Source organism: Pungitius pungitius, chromosome 13, assembly GCF_949316345.1.
Source record: "Pungitius pungitius chromosome 13, fPunPun2.1, whole genome shotgun sequence".
Lineage (NCBI taxonomy): Eukaryota > Metazoa > Chordata > Actinopteri > Perciformes > Gasterosteidae > Pungitius > Pungitius pungitius.
In genome coordinates this window covers 15,590,493-15,609,346 of record NC_084912.1, presented here as the reverse complement: position 1 = coordinate 15,609,346, position 18,854 = coordinate 15,590,493, and the positions used below count along the sequence as shown (strand labels likewise).

General features: G+C 43.6%; 1 protein-coding gene across 1 annotated transcript; it reads right to left on the bottom strand.

Moving 5' to 3' along the window:
* Positions 1–584: 584 nt before the first annotated feature.
* ret (ret proto-oncogene receptor tyrosine kinase) lies at positions 585–16,875 on the bottom strand. The gene is made up of 20 exons (XM_037466407.2): positions 16,530–16,875; positions 8,602–8,838; positions 8,068–8,358; positions 7,521–7,759; positions 7,231–7,426; positions 6,940–7,139; positions 6,156–6,438; positions 5,894–6,025; positions 5,613–5,723; positions 5,369–5,482; positions 4,997–5,241; positions 4,753–4,900; positions 4,526–4,633; positions 4,235–4,449; positions 3,740–3,862; positions 3,594–3,664; positions 3,326–3,463; positions 3,117–3,216; positions 2,391–2,538; positions 585–1,544 (listed from the first exon to the last, which is right to left on the bottom strand). Exons 1-20 carry the CDS (start codon positions 16,591–16,593, stop codon positions 1,387–1,389), a joined length of 3,321 nt encoding a protein of 1,106 aa, XP_037322304.2. The 5' UTR covers positions 16,594–16,875; the 3' UTR covers positions 585–1,386.
* Between the last annotated feature and the right edge of the window lie 1,979 nt (positions 16,876–18,854).

The following is an 18,854-nucleotide window of genomic DNA, read 5'->3' as shown; positions in this document are numbered from 1 at the left end:
TAAAACAGCATTTTCCATCTCGCAAAAACCTCTACCTTTCACAGGCGGGTTAAATGCTGTCGTCATTTTATAGTTGTTTTTTTGCTGAGTTTGGCAGGGGAAGAGTAAAAAACAGGGTAATAGTAATATTAAAATCTAGTGAGGGGAGCAAACTAGAATGAAGCAACAATGTAAAGAAGCCATGGCCCAGATGGACAGCAAACTAATACTACATAACATCAGAAATGTTGTATATGGGAAACTCATTTGGTCTTGCTTCTGTCGCTGTTTTCTATTTCCAATGAGAGCTCAAAGCTATCATATTTCATTCATTGACTCTGAAATCCAAACTTGTACTATTAATCTCTAATGAGTTATATAGCAAATTACATAGAAATATGGATAATAACAACAAGTAATAAGAAAAAAAAGATAAAATAAATTAATTTAGCATACTTGGTGGTCATGGTTTGTATTACAATGGAGCTTGGAGGTATATGATTTATGTGATAGTATATATCAAGTTGTAATATGCAAAAAAAAGAGTGCATGTGCAAAATAGACGCTGAGTATCTATTTTCGGAGACATGAGGTGAGTAGACATATTGCACATTTGTATTGTTTATTGGAACATAATCAAATAATAACGACACGATAACACTCATTAGTTTACATAATCATACGTCTTCCATAGAGATCGCTGTTACAGTGAATCCAAAAGTCAACTGTGGTCTGACACGGGACATGTTCACAATCTACATTAAGTCTCATGTCCTTACACTGGAGTAGCACACACTAGTTGATATCTTCCATGTAAAAAAAGAAACAGGAACAAAAGCAAATAAAACGGTTCACTCATCGTGTCTGTGTTACTTTTCTTTGGCAAGAACAGGCCTAAAACATTTATTGGGAGAAACACAAAATGGGTCTCTGTCGAGGAGAACAACGCTCCAAAGTAGAAACTTTACATTTTTAAGAAGAAGTTAAGCTTTTTGCTTTTGTTCGCTCAATCCCAGCTGTTTACAGTGGGAGAGGGTGAAGACGTCCCCTTAAATTCCTGGGCTGGAACAAGATCCTCACAGTCGCACATTAATAATCGGAGGCTATTGTAGAAGCGGTACAGGCACTTAAAAGACATTGACACTGGCATACAATCTGGTACAATAGTCATGCAGTGATACAACTTGGCCCACATGACCGGTGAGGTAATAATTAACATACTGAAGAGCTGAATGAAGCGTGGTCTACATTAATCCTGCCGCTTCTGCAGTGAAAAGACCCCAGTTGAATACCCGTGCAACAGAAATAAAAAGGGACCCAACTTTAGCTTCAGATTGTATATGTACAGTTTTATAGAAATATACACATCTACCAATTAGTCATCTTTTCTACAGTGTTGGTTTGTCTTTAGCTATCGAGCTTGTCCACAGCTTTTGCGGGTGAAGGCAAAGCCATCCAGTTTGCATAAACACTATCATTGGCATATCTTGTAAAGACTGGATTAGTGGCATCATGTCTGTTGAGTGGTACCGGGCTCTTCTCAGGCCAGTTGGGGTATGACATGCCTAAAAACGAGAACATATCATTTGTCTGCACTCAGTGAAAGATTAACAGCGTGCAGACAGTAAGGCTTTCAAATCAAACTCTGTAGTGTTTGTCTCTGAAGGTCCTGATTTGACTCTCAGAGGTGTACAGTGTTAGCTTTATGTTTTACACAAAGTAGAACATTGTATAATTTACTAGTTTTAGTGATGCATCAAGGCCCATATTCGACCTGTGACTACGTTGATGTTGAGGTTCAGGATTGCGCAAGAACCACTAATAACTAGGCTAATGTGTTCTTTACTTCTAATTGATGCCACTTGAGAGTTGTGTTCAAAAGCCTTACTGTTCCTCTGTTCAGCATTGTGAAATCATTATAGATAGGTAGCTAATATACATTAGAAAGTCGGAAAATTCAAAGCAATCTGAAATTAAAAAACAGTGATTGATTCAGGACCTGTTTCAAATGTTGCACGTTGTTTCTTTCAATGGAAACATCATGGAATGGGAACAATGTGAATGTGATGGAGTGACAAAATGTCTACAAATAAAATGCAGATGAAGCATGAGCGCCATATAAATGAGAATGAAGGGTATTCTAAATATTAACAAATGTAGGACTTTTGGTCAGCATTCATGTACATTAGAAGCAGGTCCAAGTAAAACACAGTACACACAAGATCTTTTTTTCACTGAGTCTCTCATTTGCGATGAAATGGGAGATATGTCAGCGGTAATCAGCAAAAGGCATGCCGAGGTTACAGTCACGCACACTGGACTACGGAAAGCCAATCACAACTTGCCAAAAAAAGAGAGCTTGTGTTGTGTGTCCTGTTTCTAAAATCTAGTAAATGCGTGGGAGATTCTACCATAGAGCTTGTTTTCAATCCATGTGGAGGGGAGAGTTCGAGGGAGAGGGGCGTTATTACAGTCCACTAGTGGTGTGTCCTCTTCAGAGAGGGCGTCGTCGTACAGCAGGGCATCGGCTGGCGTGGACGCTGCGAGGTCCAGGTAATCCTGACAAGGGCAGATGTAGGTGGGATTAGGCTGATTAGTGAGGGGAGGAATCTACTCACACAGGGGCAGGTGCTGCCCTATTTCATCAAAGGAAATGCCCACTACCTCTTCTTTGACAACAGGGAAGAACTATCCTGCTGAAGTGTGGAGCATCTGCATTCCCTTGTCCTTAAATGTTCTATTTTTAGCATCGCTTCAACAGCAGAAGCCCGGCTGGTATGCTTTGTGATTAACCGGACCAAGCCTACACTTTAGGATCTTTACAAACAATAATTATGGTATCGAAGGCCTTTGGTTAGACAGGCAGATCATACAGCAAAACAGCAGCGTAAAGCATCATGTGTGTTTGTGTCTTCAAGCAGCAAAGCCAACAGTACAGAGAGTCCACTGGATCTGATATACTGCTTTGGGCCAGCTACTAATCCAAAAGGAGCGGAAAGTTAAAACCTTCTGACAGCACCATCTCAATGAGGCCAGTGTTGTCGCAGTTGAATGGAAAGAGGCTGATTAATAGATCCTGCTTTCCTGTGGAAGAATACCAATAACTTCTATCACTGTATTGTGAAGCTTTGCCATACCCGACTTTTCACCATCATCTTCTCCAGTTCTTTGCTGATGTCTGTGAACGTCTGCCTCTTTTCTGATTCTTGTTTCCAGCAGCGAAGCATGAGATTATACCTGAGGGGGGTAAGAATAAGCGTTATTTCTGGGACTTAATGAGGCTGAGGGGGATGGTTGCCCTCAGGGGAGACGAGGAGAAGCTGCAGAGTGACAGAGTGGAGCTCACATTTCCTCCGAGCAGTTCTCCGGCCGCTCCATCCTGTAACCGGTCTTGAGTAGGTTGAAGAGGCGTTCAGGAGCGATACCTGGGTATGGATTTCCTCCCAGTGTCACTATCTCCCATAGCAGTACACCAAAGGACCAGCTGGAATAAAACCACAAGGGCTCATAGGAATATCCCAATAAATCGAGAATGGAATGATAATTACGTACAGGATAATTCAACATATTTCCCAACATGATAAATGGTTTCTTGAAATGTTTATTGTACTCACACGTCACTTTGCGTTGTGTAAATGTGATCGAACAAGGACTCTATTGCCATCCATTTGACGGGTATACGGCCCTGGGGAAGAGGAAGAGAGTGTTTTTAAGGCTCTTGTAAGGAAACTATGAATGCTTTTCTATCTCTGCACTTTACCTTGCTCCTCTTAACATATGAGTCCTCTTCATACACGTCTCTGGAGAGGCCAAAGTCTGAGATCTTCATCTTTCGCCCTTCAGCAACGAGAACGTTTCGCGCTGCGAGGTCCCTGTGAACAAGCTGTCGCACCAAAACCCTCAATTAAACACACCGCAGGTGATTACAGTTACAGGCTTCAACTCTTCCAATTTGATCAATATTTAAAGCTATTTTGTAGAGAAACACTACAGCCAACATCTCAACCATGTCCATCATTTACTTCTAAACTGACGTTTCATCTGTTTTCATCTCTTATTCTTTAACTGATGAGTTTTCAATGCTTCAACTGAATCTTGACAACCTCTCAGCAGTTTCATTTGAAGAAATTTGAACCTTCATTTTCTACAGTATTCAAATGTTTCAGTATCTCAAATACTAAAATATTTGAAACACCTCAACGAATTTCCACATATTTTTTCTCGAAAGTTTGCACTTTTCAAGTTGTACAGATACCTTCATTTCGGCCAGGTATTGCATGCCTCTGGAGATCTGCCATGCGAAGGAGATCAGGTCCCCCATGGTGAGCGCCCTGTCGTCTGGGTTCTCCAGGTAACTGGAGTTCCGGTTGGCGTCCCTGCCCATGTAGCTGGGGCCGACCTTACGACTCTCGCGCAGGAAGTTGCGCAGTGACCCGTACTTGGCATACTCCACGATCAGATGCAGTGGACCTGTTCGGATAAATGCACTACTTAGAGGCCACGTGCATCACACATGCTCTGCAATAGGATAGCCGGGACGCCTTACCGTCCTGACTGCACGCTCCATACATCTTTATGACGTGCGGATGGTTGACTTGCTTCAGTAAAGTGAATTCTGACATCAGGTCACGCAGCTCACTGTGGGAGGCGTTTTCTGTCACAGAGCAAGAGAAGGGATTGTAATGATGAATCCATTCATCTCTTCAGACATCCACCTCTCATATGTCACCCCTACTCCCCCAACCTGTCCGGCCTCCCGCTGGCTCGTCTTACCTTTAAGCATTTTCACAGCCACAGTGGTGTAACCTGCTTTTCCTTTCAGTCTGAATGCCGTTGCCTTGACAACTTTCCCGAACTCTCCTTCGCCCAAAGTCTTGCCGAGTACAAGGTTTTTACGAGGAAACTCCCACTTAGGATCCTCCTGTTGAAAAACATACAAGCATTGTTGACTTCCTAACCCGTTCAAAAGGTTGAGCATCGGGGGAAAGTCAGCGACAGGCCGAAAGAAGCAGCTCACTGGTATTTTAAAGGTTTCTGTCTCGATGGAGTCCTGCGAGCCCCGGCGAAGGTTGTTTGCAGGGAAGCTGATGGGGTAACCCTGAGCTGGCCGGCGGAAAGTCATCTCAGCAGAGGCAATGGGGGGCTTAGGCGAGTTCTTGTGGTACCGGTGGATGAAGTATGAAGACAGGAGGATGGAGACGATGAAGGAGAGGAGCAGCGCCGTGGCGATGATGGTCTTACACATGTCGTCACATATCGCCTCTGGGGGATTTCAAGAAAGTAGCATTATCTATTTGTGGATAATCTTTTATAGATGACATGAATGAGGACCCTCTCAGATTCTGTATTTCCCTTTAATATTGATAGTTTGGGATTTACTGCAACGCACCCTCAATATCTTCCTTCTCACAAAAGCATCTCTCTGAGTAGCAGTAGCAGGTTCCATATCCAGCCTGGATCCCGTTCCTCAGGCCCCGTTCATGACCTCCGGTAACAGTTTCCTCTTCACACACAATAAATAATAAATGAATGATCTGGTCCATGGATTTAAACATCATACAAAATGTCCTACACTTATTAAGTTTTTGCAGAAATCCATCAGCGTAATAAAAAGCAAGACTTGTGTTTCTTACTTGTGCAGTCTTGGGGACATATTAATGCATCTTTACTTTCAACTGCATCACAAAAGCTATCTGGACATGTCCGCAGGTCCGGGGAGCAGGTTGAGTAATTTTCAGAAATTCCTGAAAAACAATAGCGCACAGGAGAGAAAACATAGGTGTGAAAACGTCATGAGATGACAAACGTACAGTGCTTGTAATAATCAAAGCGAAGACCACATTGTTCTTGGTTCCAGTAAAAAGAGTATGGACATAAGCCAATGATGTTTATGTGTTCATTATATCAAACATACCTTTCTCAGTGCCTTGCCTCCACTGACATCTCCCCGTTGTTGCCCCGAGGCCTCGGACAGACTCGCAGTCTCCTCGCCGTCTGTTTTCTGCACAGGACAGGTACGGCTGGCTCTCCTCGCTGACCACGTTTGCTGTGTACCAAAGACACACACAGCCAAATATTTAAGAGACGGCTCGGATTTCATTATGATGCCAAGACGAAACCTTTTCTTTTTAAAACCCCATGAAATGTGAAGTGGACCTTGACCGTTACAGGCTCACCTTCACCACCCAGTATGACGTGTATTTGCGTGCTGGTCTCCAGCTGCGTGTGCTCCTCCTCGGCAACCACAAGGTACTGCAGGTCCTGGCACTCTGGCCTGCACAGCGCCTCCGAGTCGTTCACATAGAGCAACCCCCACATGTCGTCCGGGGCCTGGGTGATGCCGATGGCTGCATAGCATGACTGCACGTCGGCAGAGACGTTCTTATCGGGCGCCTGGAGCCGGTATGTGACCCTGAAGCCGTCAAACTGTTGGCAGTTTTCCACACAGACTCTGCCGACCTGAGGGGAGATGGGACGAGAGATTTAAAAGACAAGTCCAAGGTTTACGATAAACTGCATTATAGAGATACTGATTCACAAATTACACCTTACTGGCCCAGCAGATGGCAGCCTCGTCATGTTTAACAGTGTGAAAGCAGTTTTGAAGCAGTTTGAAGGACTAGGATTCTCTCAATAGTGAATAGAAATAATGTTGTTTCACATTTAAATTCAATCCTTTTGAGATCAACCCCAAAAGTTACATGAAGATGGATTTTATTGTACAGAAATTTTTCATGCTCTGTTGACGTTTTGATTCCCAGGACAATCTTTTTTCAAATCTTTCAAATCTTGGAAAGCCTTAGCTCCTCGGTGGGAATTCAATTAGGTTGATTTGAGGTAAACAGGTGTGTCTCATCCAGCTGAGACATTTAGTTAACATAAAAAGGTAAGCATGTCTAACTACTATTTGAGACCGCAGACTCAACAGAGATTTATAGATTGGTATGATAGGCAGAGTACCTGCGCGTAGAGAGAAGCCCTGCGGGCCAAAGGGAACATGTGGGTGACGTTGGCGAAGCCGATGTGGACCGGTAAGATGGTGACGTTGAAGTGCAGCAACACTGTTCCTTCCAGGCCGGGGTAGGTAGTGTCATTTACCAGGTAGTCAAGCTGCAGGGTGCGATTCTCCGTCACATACAGGCTCCTCTTCAGGACCAGCTCTAAAATCAAGAACCAAACATGCAAATGTGGATGAAAAAAGACGAGTGTTCGTGAGGCAGAGGATTTGTTATTAGCGTGAGGATTACTTACGGTAGTCGTGGACGGTCTCTCGAATTCCTCCAATAGCCGCTTTCTTTTCACTGAAGGTGCCTTTTATGCCAAAGGTTTCCTTTACCCATGGGTCATTATTGAGCAAGGTCCCCACATACTTATTCTGACTCTGGTCTATGGGGTAGATGGGGGTTAAGTCCCTGTCAAATACCAACAAACCCCCAAAGGCGCCGCCCTGAGGAAGAGAGAAAGAAGGAATGTAAAGAAGGTCAAATCAGCCAACGTTGTGTCGTGGCTGCAGAACAGATGTGTCATATGGTCCCGCCCACCTTTGTCCGATTGAAGCCGATGACGACGTCTGCTGTGTCTGTTCCATTCACGTACGGCGCATTATCGTCCTCGTCGTTGACAAACACATCCAGCGAGGTTTCCACCTTGGTGATTAGCGTTTCTGTCCGGACTGTGCAGACCAGCAGGAGTCGGTAGCATTCGCTCTCCTCGCGGTCCAACGGCGCCGTGACCACCAGCTCGGTGGTGTTCTCGTTCACAGCAAACGGTGCTGGAGTGTCTGCAGTCAAGAGAAGCGACCGAAATCAGGTGTGCATGTGTATACAGCCACCCTGCAATGGGTATTATGCGTACACTACTGTGTCAGAGCTGGAATGCGAGTGATTTAGACTAAACAGTCGCCATGGGGATTATCAGCTAAAATTCTAACTAGTTTAACAGTAACACTAGTAACAAGAGTCGGTATGACGCAAAATACCTGGATGAAGTTACGATTCGTTGCTTTTGAATTCAACTGTTAATTTGTCAAGAAATAATGTGCCATTTCCTGTTCAACGTGTCACAAAGTCTCTCTTTAAAGTGTCCAACCTGATTCCACGTTGTACGTGATGGTGTAGTTGGGGCAGACGTTGAGTCGGGTGAGACGCCTGAGTTGCCGTAGAGCCCCGGGGAACCTGTTCTCCATGATGTGGGGGTTCGAGGTGTCCCTGTGAGGGAAGCACAGCTCCTTCATATCTGTGTGAGCACACTGAGGCATCGTGGAATTGACAAAGTCCAGGGTGATCCGAGGGGAGTTTTTGATGCACTGCGACTTCCTGGTGAGGTTTGGTACCACCATGGCATGCAGGAACAGCTTCTTCACAGACCATGAGTATCGATCTGACGAGAAAAACAGCCAAGACAAAATCAGGCGCCGTTTTAATCTCAGGCAGCTCTTTTTCCATGACTAAGCTCTTTTGTTTTTTGCCTGCATGCAATTACATTATCATCCTGAGAGCAGAGACCTCAACAGGGAGCCAGAGTATTTTGCAAAAGGGAGAAACGTCAAGACACTGATTCACTCTCGTGTGTGTGTCACACTGAAACTACGCATTCCCATAAAATCGGTCGCATTCCACTCACGTAGCGAGGCGAAGTCGCTCTCCTCGAGGGTTTTGTTCAAGGACAGTGTTCCCGTGTTGATGTCAAGGTTGAACCAGGAGCTGTAGGCTGGACTTCTGAGGGAGCACAGGTAGAAGTGCGCCCGCTCGGAGTCGCTGTCCAGCATGGCGTGGACCTGGAGGATCGGCGTCCCCGCCGGCTGCCCGACGTACACCGTCTCAATGTACTCATTCTGAGGGAAGTACAGCCCTGTCGCTCCTGCAGAAAGAAGAAATAACCAGATGTTGAAGAGCAGGCGGCCAAGGGAGTCACAGGGAGGTTTAGTTTTATCCCCTCAATGGGAAACTGAAAATGTAGTCTGATGGTAGATAATAACCTGAGTATTATTACAGTGCAGGATAACAGCAGTTATCAGACATCTCTTTCTGGGTATTTAACTGTGAGAACAATGCTCGCTGACCATGCTGTCTGGGCACTAAATGGAAATAACACATACATGGAATACAACCGCCCTCCCCCCGCCCCACCCGGGACCCTCTGATAGGCCTGTCATCTGCCATGTTAGCGGATATTGAAAGGAGGGCTCAAATGACACTTATGCAGCTCTTTTAATGAATGTCTCACGCGGTCAATAACATGTGGTTTCCGATTCTCCTTGTGTTCCCCTTGAAAAGTTTAATTACAAGGGATAACACGATATGGAGGAGAGATGAATCATTACCTGCCAAAGGGGGGGTGTGGGTTGAGTATGTGTGTGTGTTGTGGAAATCCATAAAGAGCTATAGCAGGCTATGTGTTTTACAGGAAAGTGGAGATGTGAGGTTTCCTCCTGTAATTATATCCCTGTTATGTTCCTCTTTGACGACGGTAGGCAACCATTTAGGGAGCGCACTAATGTCATTAGCAGACAGCAAAACTAGATTTTCTATTTCTGTTGGTGCAGTTGAGGCATCGGCTCTGGTTTCAGACATTGATTTAATTTTGCGGGGGTTGGATGACAGGAGGCCGAGCTGATGGATAAAATGTGGCCGTCCTTCCTGAAGGATGGAGATACACTCGGGGAGGCTGCAGCCCTTTTTATTAAAAGTGTTCCTGAGAAAAGAACCAACAGTAGACCATTTGTTTGTTAATCTTGCTGGGCCAGTGGGTGTCAGTTTAAGGAGACCGAATTTACTCAACTAGAATAATTATTCTTGACAAATGATTTTGGTATTTAGACCAGACGTCACGCAAACGAGTTTCCACCGAGGTGTGTTCAATCCCCTGTCTTTGCTGCACTGTAGTAATAAAATATATTTAATGATGACGTCAAAAAAGAATAAAAACGCATGGAAAGCCTGAAAATAATATGAATATTATGATAAGACAAGATTCATAAAAGCACTGTAATAAGACATTCACCAATGTCGTATCTCTTTAAAAGAAAGGGGAAATTGTTTGCATCAATAGATGTGATATTCACCAGCAAAGAAATGAGGTTAATCAAATTGGCTATGTTTGTTTCCTGGGTTGCATAACAGAGGCCGTCATTCAAAGTGAATTTGGGATGTTATCAAGCTGGAGCTTTCAAACACGACCAAAACATCATAAAAAGATGACCTGAAGGTCCCTGGTACAACAACAACAACCAGGGATTGTACAAGGGCTTAATAATGCATGTGCAATACCTCTGAGTCTGATGAAAATCCTATGTCTTACTTAAACAAGATATACGAGTTTAAAGAGCAAAATAACAAGGAGGTAATTGTAAACAAGCATGCAATCATAACATGTGTATACTTCAAATAGCCATCAGAGGGTGCCACTATCTTACTGACAGGCTCAATCAGAGTGAAGAACCGCAGCTTATCGTCATGATACATTATTAGACTAATACTTGTCTTAATTTGATAAAATGCTAAAGATCTGGGATTAAATTGTGTCTATAACAAGGTAGAAATATACTCATCTTAACAGCCCTGTGTTGTATTAGTAGAGAAATTAAATGAATCCGCAGACATGCTACACATGAAACCGTCATGAATCAAACCGAGCGGATGACAGCGCCTCACCTAATAAAACTACATGGTGGAACATGTGAACCAGTGGAGGCTGAATGTATTTATGAATGCCGGCCTCGGCTCAAAGCCAAGGTGGCAACACACAACACAATTTGTCTAAATCATTCAAAATTAAATTTCTTTCTAGGACTGAAGCCAGCAGTTTATATCAAAACTAATTAATTGAATGGACCAAGCAGGTTTTTCTAAGCAAATGGCACCTTTGGTCTATGTGTATCCATTGTAAGGGTTTTCCAGGAGTCTGACTCATTAGCTCCCTTAAATGATGCGCTAGGAATTACAGGAATACAGATCATAAGGACATTTCATCCCCGATGACCACTCAAGAAAACGATTGAAACTAATAACGCTTCAGCATCACTGAAACATGTCCTTTACAGATTGTGCCATATACGTGGACAATACGCTGTCTTTGGAACAGCTTTGACCCCCCATTACTCAAAGTGTGTAAACATTAAAACCGTCAGCAGACCTTTTACTGCCGTCAAACACCAATAAAACGGATGCTTAGCCGTCATATACTGTGTCATTTCTTCAAAAGCCACAGTAAGTAATTTAGTAAATAAGCCAGTGTTTGAAGAGGAGCACTCAATCTGTGTTTACAAAATATATCATGTTCTCCTGAGTAGATATACTGAAAATGAACTCATACGTTGCTTGTTTGCCGAAAATAACCTTCACTCGTCCACACACGTATGCCTTTGACGATGGCAGCTTTCCTTGAGTTAATTACGGCCTGTGTCACTTCTGTTTCATATTTTAACTGTGGAAGGACAAAAAGGACACGCGCTCATCACAAAGTCTGAAGCCATGTGCTCAGTCAGCCACAGACCACGGTGTGTCTGGGACTGAGCCACTGAGGTGAGACGCCCTCTCCGTTGTCCCAGACAAAGACAGGAACTCAATTAGCTCAATGCGTGCTTGGCCTGATAGATTTACCAGCTATGAGCTCATGTGGTAGACGAACCCGCAGGCTGCCCCTACCTCTGTGAAGGAAATAAAAACGTGGTTCCCCCACCCGGGCGTCCTCAGTGAGCTTCCATGTCAACAGCAGAAGAAATGCATGATTTTTTTTCCCCCCATTATTGTCGCGGGCAGACTGGAGGTCTCTCTGTGGGAGATCAGCCCCCTGCCCCTTTCTCTCTCAAGGTCAACGGGTGCTGCATCTGCCCCTGGTAACGACCCACTGAAGAGGGCCTGTATCTGGCAACAGACTAATCAATAACCTTACTAATCAACAGTGATGCTGATTGTTTTCCACTGATGAGACCGACGTGGGGGAACGGCTGATGGCTGCATGTGTGCAATCATCTCAGCGGTACGCCATATGGACCCTTTTGTTCCGTGTTGTGTTCATTTCACAGCCCCAATGTAGTCCTTCGTTTCAAATAATCCATCAACTATTACAAAGTAGCAAGGTGATACAAACACAAAAGAGATCACATTCATTCTGAAACCGTAATGGGAAGGATTCTCATTAAGGATCAAATCTGCACGTTTAGCTCATTCACTTACATATGATGGCTTGTATTGATCACTAGGTTGGTAAATCTCTCCCTCTTGGTTTCCTGTGCCAGTATGCATGATCGAACCGTCATTTCACGCTGGATCTACAACCTGGATTTAGCATTGTCCTCATTGAGGTTCCAAACAATGAGGCATAATTAGGAAATAAAGTAATATCCTGTTCTGATGACACAGTCATCAAACCTTTCATCAGAGTAATACGATATCAGATCTCGGTTGCAAGGAGGTAGTCAGGCTCCAGGTAGATTACTCAGGTTACCATAAAGCATACCGTAACATAATAATCAATTACACCATAATGTAATCCAATTAGTCCTCAGAGAATACACAAGCTAAGATCCAATGAACCATGTTCATCAGTCATCAAGAAATCTAATAGAACATCTCCTGAGGGATGAGCTGCATGTACAAATTCAGTTTAAGAATTCCTGTGGGAGTGACAGTGGCATCAAAAATTGAAATCCATATCCATATTGTGGTTCATCTTAGAGCTCCTGACTGAGTTTGACGCAGTGGTCATTAGCCTGCTTGGATCAAACATTTCTATCGCCATGACAGAGATGGTAAAAGCCGTCAGATTCACTGACATGGACACAGAGGTGAGCAAAGATATTAGCTGGCTATGGCCAAAGGATATCCTTGTTAAATATTCAACACTATAAGATATCATCCAGGACCTAAACTAAAAGGGGCCCTGTTGAGATGATTAGCCACGTGCTATGTGAGCACATCAGGTTTCACAGGGAATCTGATGGGTTACAGTATGGAAACAAAGGGAGGGCCGTGGCTTCATGGAAAACCGCATCGAAAGTGAAGCTCTCTGAGTTTCTGGCACTGGCAGGTGGTGGAAAATCATTTCCTACTTCAGTAACGTGAAGGAGCATACAAAATGGACACAGCGTGATGCCAGGGTGGGGCTGGTGGAGGAGGTGCTGTTACGCAGTAACATTCTTAATTTGTCAGAAACGGGGTTCAAATGAGGTTTCCATTTGTATTTATTCATCATAAATGAGTTGTTCATGTTTCAAGCTGGTACACTAAGCGCCTTTAAAACGATTAAAACTACACCCATCACCCACATCCACTTCTGCAGTGACACGCGATGCATCAAACGAGCTGAGCTCGCTCTTTTGTTTTGTTCATTGTTGTAAGCGACGGGTCAAACGCAGCGCGCACCGCTAGGCGACTGGAAAATAACTTGTCAAGGTCCATGTGAAACGAGAGGACTAAATGCCCAGAGGGCGAAATTTCAATCAATGTCTCCTTGTCCTTTCACCACAGCAAATTAGTATCTGCCCATGCATGAGAGGGAAGTGTGACCCTGAACTGACTGGAGGATCAGACACAGAGCTTTGACAGGTGGGAGCGGCGTCCGGCAGCAGAAGCAACAGTCCTGGGGTTAGAGATGGGGGGCTAGGACTTTCACAGCAAAGGAAGTGATACTCCAGTGGTTGGATTCTAACAAAATGACACTGGTTCAGTTTAATAATAAAAAAGTCGGATGATTGCTTGCTCTGGCGGAAGGAAAAGCTATGACTGAGAGACAAAGCGTCAAACTTTGAAAAGCTGAAAATGCTGCATCACTGCTCTGATTGTGATCATTCTTATTATCCTTTCAGGGGCAGGGAGCCTCATGGTGAGATAAGTTGTTGTATGCCACAGTTTTATAGAAAGACCCCAAAAATATAGATCCTGTTTCAGTTCCATTAAATCGTTTAGTTTTTAGAGAATCACAACAACGCTGTTGTAAGAGATAAACTCTAGAGCAAAGAACTTGCCTTCTGATGTTTTCCAATTATTCTGAAAGAGACCTAGTGACAGCAAGACTAGATCATTGACAAGATTTATAAGGCCTTGATAAGCAGCACAAGACAGAGGCTTTACTAAATCATACATGTAATAAGGAGCTAAATCAAATAGCAGCATATGTGAAATGAGATTTATTGGTCTGTTCCTTCTCAAAAGGAAAAGATGCTGATGAAAGTGATCATTCTAAGGAGGAGGAGGAGGAGGCACTGTGGTTATCACCACTTGGTTAAGGTTTCAAAGGTCAGAGGGTGAAGCTGAGTCAAAGCTACAGCAGCAAGGTTACCCTGGAAGATAAACGGATCAATGCCTTCATGTGAAAACATCTGTGGCTCTTCTTGTTGAATTGATGGATTACCCAGAAGTGTCTGTTAAAAGGATTTGCTGGATTTCAAAAGCGTATACCAGGTTCACTCAGAGGGTATTATGTTATCATTTTCAAATCTGCACGTTGTATTAAAGAAGCAAACCAATCCATGAGCCCCCAGAGTTTCTTTAAACCAGTCCAAGTCATTAGACCTCATTAGCCAGCCTCCATAAAAAAAAAGATCGTTAAAAAAGCATACACAAAAGTCCATATGCTTCCTCCGAACATCTCTTGAAAAAGCAAAGACTGACCAGAAGGCTTCAGGAACTTGGACGACGGCTCTACTTCTTCTGCGTAACTCCACTCGTGCGTGCATGGCCACGCAGCCACGTAGTGAACGCTGATTGCCAATTTCCTCTGTTTGATTACCTCAGCAAAAAACACTAAACTAATGAGTTACCTTGAACTGTGATGATGGGAATTAACCAACACTAAATTTACCTAGATTCTATCAAATATTTAATGACTTGTATTGACCTCGCATGACAGGTTATGCGATACAAAATGTGCATCATAACATGATTTGATTACGTGGATGAGAACCCACACATTGATGAAACTCATTGGGAGATTTAACGTATAAAGGCGTGGACAGGAGGCAATGATCACATTGTTGATGATGCCAATCAGAACGTCCTCTAAAAGTGAAATTTCAAAAAATCAGCCGTAACACATCCAGCTAAATCAATCTGATGTGTTGTTCTGAGAGCAGTTAACGTGCAACCAGAACGCTGTGTGCACTTGTATAACAGGCGATATTTTGCTAAAGAAAACAAACAGCCAGTGTTTGCCTACAGATAGGAGCAGCTGCTGCACACCTGCCTGCAGCTCGCCTCCTCTCCTCTGTGCAAGTGGAGGTCTTTTGTTGCAGCAAACAGGCAGGTGAGGAGCGCCGCATTTACGTAAGGTGTGGGTTTCAGCACCCGTTTAATTACCATCACCTCCGTGACAGGTGAAATCGAACTGGACCAACTATGGCCATGTATGAATGCCAAGAGGAAACGCCTGCCGCCGAGACAATACGCACAGAACCAAGCACAGCAGGGGTGTAAATGTATGCAGGAGCATCAGTGAGAGAATACACACAGAATACACATGGTGACAAATAGCATTAACACAACTGTAGCGCCGTATAAATTGCATTCATCCTTCCATCAACAATGCAGGACAGCGTTCTGTAGTGCGATTACGCCGACCTGCAGTTTATTGGGAGTTTAGTGTAGTGTTTTGCAGGCTTGAAATAGCTCGGACCCATTCACATGCAAATGAACAAACTCTTCACATCTGATGATCAATCGCACACAGGGCCGATGGTCCAAAAAACAAATTCAAGGTTTGCACACGACGGCCTATAATAGTCCAAGCATCACGTTTGACATACTTGCCACACGCTGAGATTCGCGCCCTCCTGAGCTATGAGAGACACTTTAAATATAGACAGCAGGGGAGGACAGTGTTGGTACAGTTGGGCTGTGGGATTGTGAGTGGGATTATAATATTATGGTATATGGCCGTACTCATTTGACTGCAGGTTTCAATGTGCCATACCACACATAACGGCCAGCGCACATTGCAAGTATCACTTTCTGAAACATGAAACAATGGCCACTTTGTGTACGTGCCATTTCAGATTCTTCTGGGAAAAGCATTAAAACTCACTGAGCTTACAAAATGTTGCAATTTAGAAAAGCGATTTAGCTTCACACACGAGCAGTCAATTTCATTAAGTTGCCATCTAGACTTCAGGGGAACTGGCTCGTTTTTTGCCGCTCAGATCTTTTTTGTTTCTGTATTTCTCTTCATTATCCCCCGCCCCCCCCTCAATAGACTTTCTCTTTAGCAGAAGACTGCACATTTGGTGAATTCAGAGTGCATCACGAACCCAAAGTACTTTATTTCATACCACAAGTAATTGCCTTTCTGACTGACAGGAGATTAAGAGAAGGCTTTAAACAAGAATGAATGCTGTAAGGTTAACAGATAATGTATTTGTTCTTTTTTTAAATAAAAAACACAATTTCAAATATTTTCCTCTTAATCATGGTGTTTTTTTTCATTTACAAAATAAGTATTATTGTAGTCCATTTCTTTTAAACCATCAATAGGAACCACTCTTCAATAAAACACATATTTAGAATTGCTTGTGGCCCCTCACGTGCACGAGCATTGAATCTAAAGATGAAGCTCACCTTCCAGCAGCAGCAGCAGCAGCACGAAGATGTTTCCCCATGAGAAACCACAACTTGACCCCATATTCACGAACCATAAGTGAAAGTTTCTGAATGAAAACGAGATTGGAAAAAAAGTTCCTTAAAGCGACGAACACGCGCGCAAAAAAGAGAGAGAAAAAGAATCGAAAGGTCGCGCCGTGTACGCGCGGCTCCGTGCAGCGGGATGAAATCCTCCGCGTCCCACAGACTGTGTGCTGCTGGGCGGACTGGCTCTCTGGATGGATGCCTCTGTGGCTCTGTGGCCAGGGGGGGAGGAGGCTCACTGCTCCTCTGCTTCACTCCTCACTGCCCGCTGCTTCCGCAGCAGCACGCAGCTCAGCATCTACAGGAAATTTAACAGCAGGTCAGTCACCTCATTAACACTCTGCGGGGGGGGGGGGGGGCGAATTCTGAACAATTATCATTAAATGGTGCGCTTTAAAGGTACAGCCTCTGTTTTTTTTAAATTGTGCTCATTTATATCATTAATTCATTAGAACATATTTGTAACCATTTAGGTATGAATTGCATCATTATTTCCATCTAGTATCACCAATGACATAATGACACCAATGGCAGAACTCCTGCCAATGGACCTAACCCAAACCCACTGGTCCGCTAATGCCCCAATATGCCACATCAATGATTTACTCTTCCCCAAAAACTAGCAGACATGTCCAGTGTCTGCTCATGCATTACCCTTTGAAGTCAAAGAACAAAATCACCTAATATCAGCTGTGTGACCCCCCCTTTCCTGCCTCAGGTCTGGAGTGGATGTCCGTGGCTAAAAGCCACCGATCAAGGGAGGGATCTGTGTGACTGGGTGTGTGGAGTGATGCATGGCTGCAGCCTCGGGGCAGGACACCAGTCACTCACACAGCAACCGCTCTCTAATCAATGGCTCTGCATGGAGCAGAACCACTGGGCTCACTGGGCTGCAGCGGGGACAGCAGGGATTCCCAGCTCAGGCAACACTGCTATTCCATATTTGCACCTGCTGTCTATTGGTCCAATTGGTTTTATTTGTAACAAAAAGGCTTAATATAAAAAGAGAAATACTAGAAGAAAACATAAACTTATAATTGAATTAATACATCAGGGAATTATACTGACTTGTTACCTGTTGCTATACTGAAGTGGAAAGTATAATCATAATACCCATATATATATATATAAAATATTATATATTAACAATATCATCAGTAGCACAGTTCCACAGCCACACAACACTGATTTACCTTTATTAAAACCCAACGTATCAATTTAAAAAGAAAGAAATGTGTCACTTTCTTCCAGATAGAATATTGATTTCAATACGTTATAGTGTACAGATAGTGTACCCAAATGTTCTGGCTGTATCAAGGGAGAGTGTGGGGATCATTATGTGATGTAAGATAAGAGGAGCAGTCTCAATGAAGACATCTGGGATCAAGTTTCCTTATGACTGAAGGTATCCTGAGACATATGCTCATTGAGAATCAATAAACGTGGTATGGTCATGCTATGTGGAAGCAGGACAATCTTATGGCCTTCTACGGAATGGGTTCAGCAGAAACTCGATCTGAAACATAAGCAAAATGTTCTTCATCCCTGCAGTCCAAAGATTCTAATTTTGATCTGTATTTACAACTCATTGATATGCTTCTAATGGGTTTCGAGTTGCTGCAGTTCCTGTAAGTGGCTTATATTGAGTCAGCTAGATGCTTATATCTAAATAAAAAGCTTTATCATTACATGCAAACACAAAAGATGTCTCGAGACTTCCGTGGCGAGTCTGTATTGATTTGATTTTTATCTCAAGATGCAGCTTTTTCTTTCCATCGCTGACTGGCACTGTCATTTGGGAGAGCAATTATGAACTTGAGTGTTGTTCAAGAAGACAGTATGCACCTACAGGGATTCAAACAACAACATCTGCGCATAAGACACTTACCAAAACCACTACACAATAATACGCAATGTCATTACTGAGCAGCGTGTAATCCGGTTTCACTCTTGAAGAAGAGCACGACGCTCCATTTCATTAACTACATTTCATGATGTACACACCAGCTGACCTGATGCGAAGGGCACACTGATCTGAGCGAGTTCAACACCGCCACAGTCACGTTCTACACTACTCATCCCCACCGTCGACCATGTGGCAATACTAGCATCCAAGCGTTCAAATGAACTCTGTTTCAGTTGGCGAGCAGCTCAATGTGTTAAATATGTCAAATTGAAACGTGTGTAGCGAGCTCAGGTTCCATGAGGGGGCACGTCTCTGTCCTCTGATGAATTGGATTTGTGTAATTTCCCTGATTT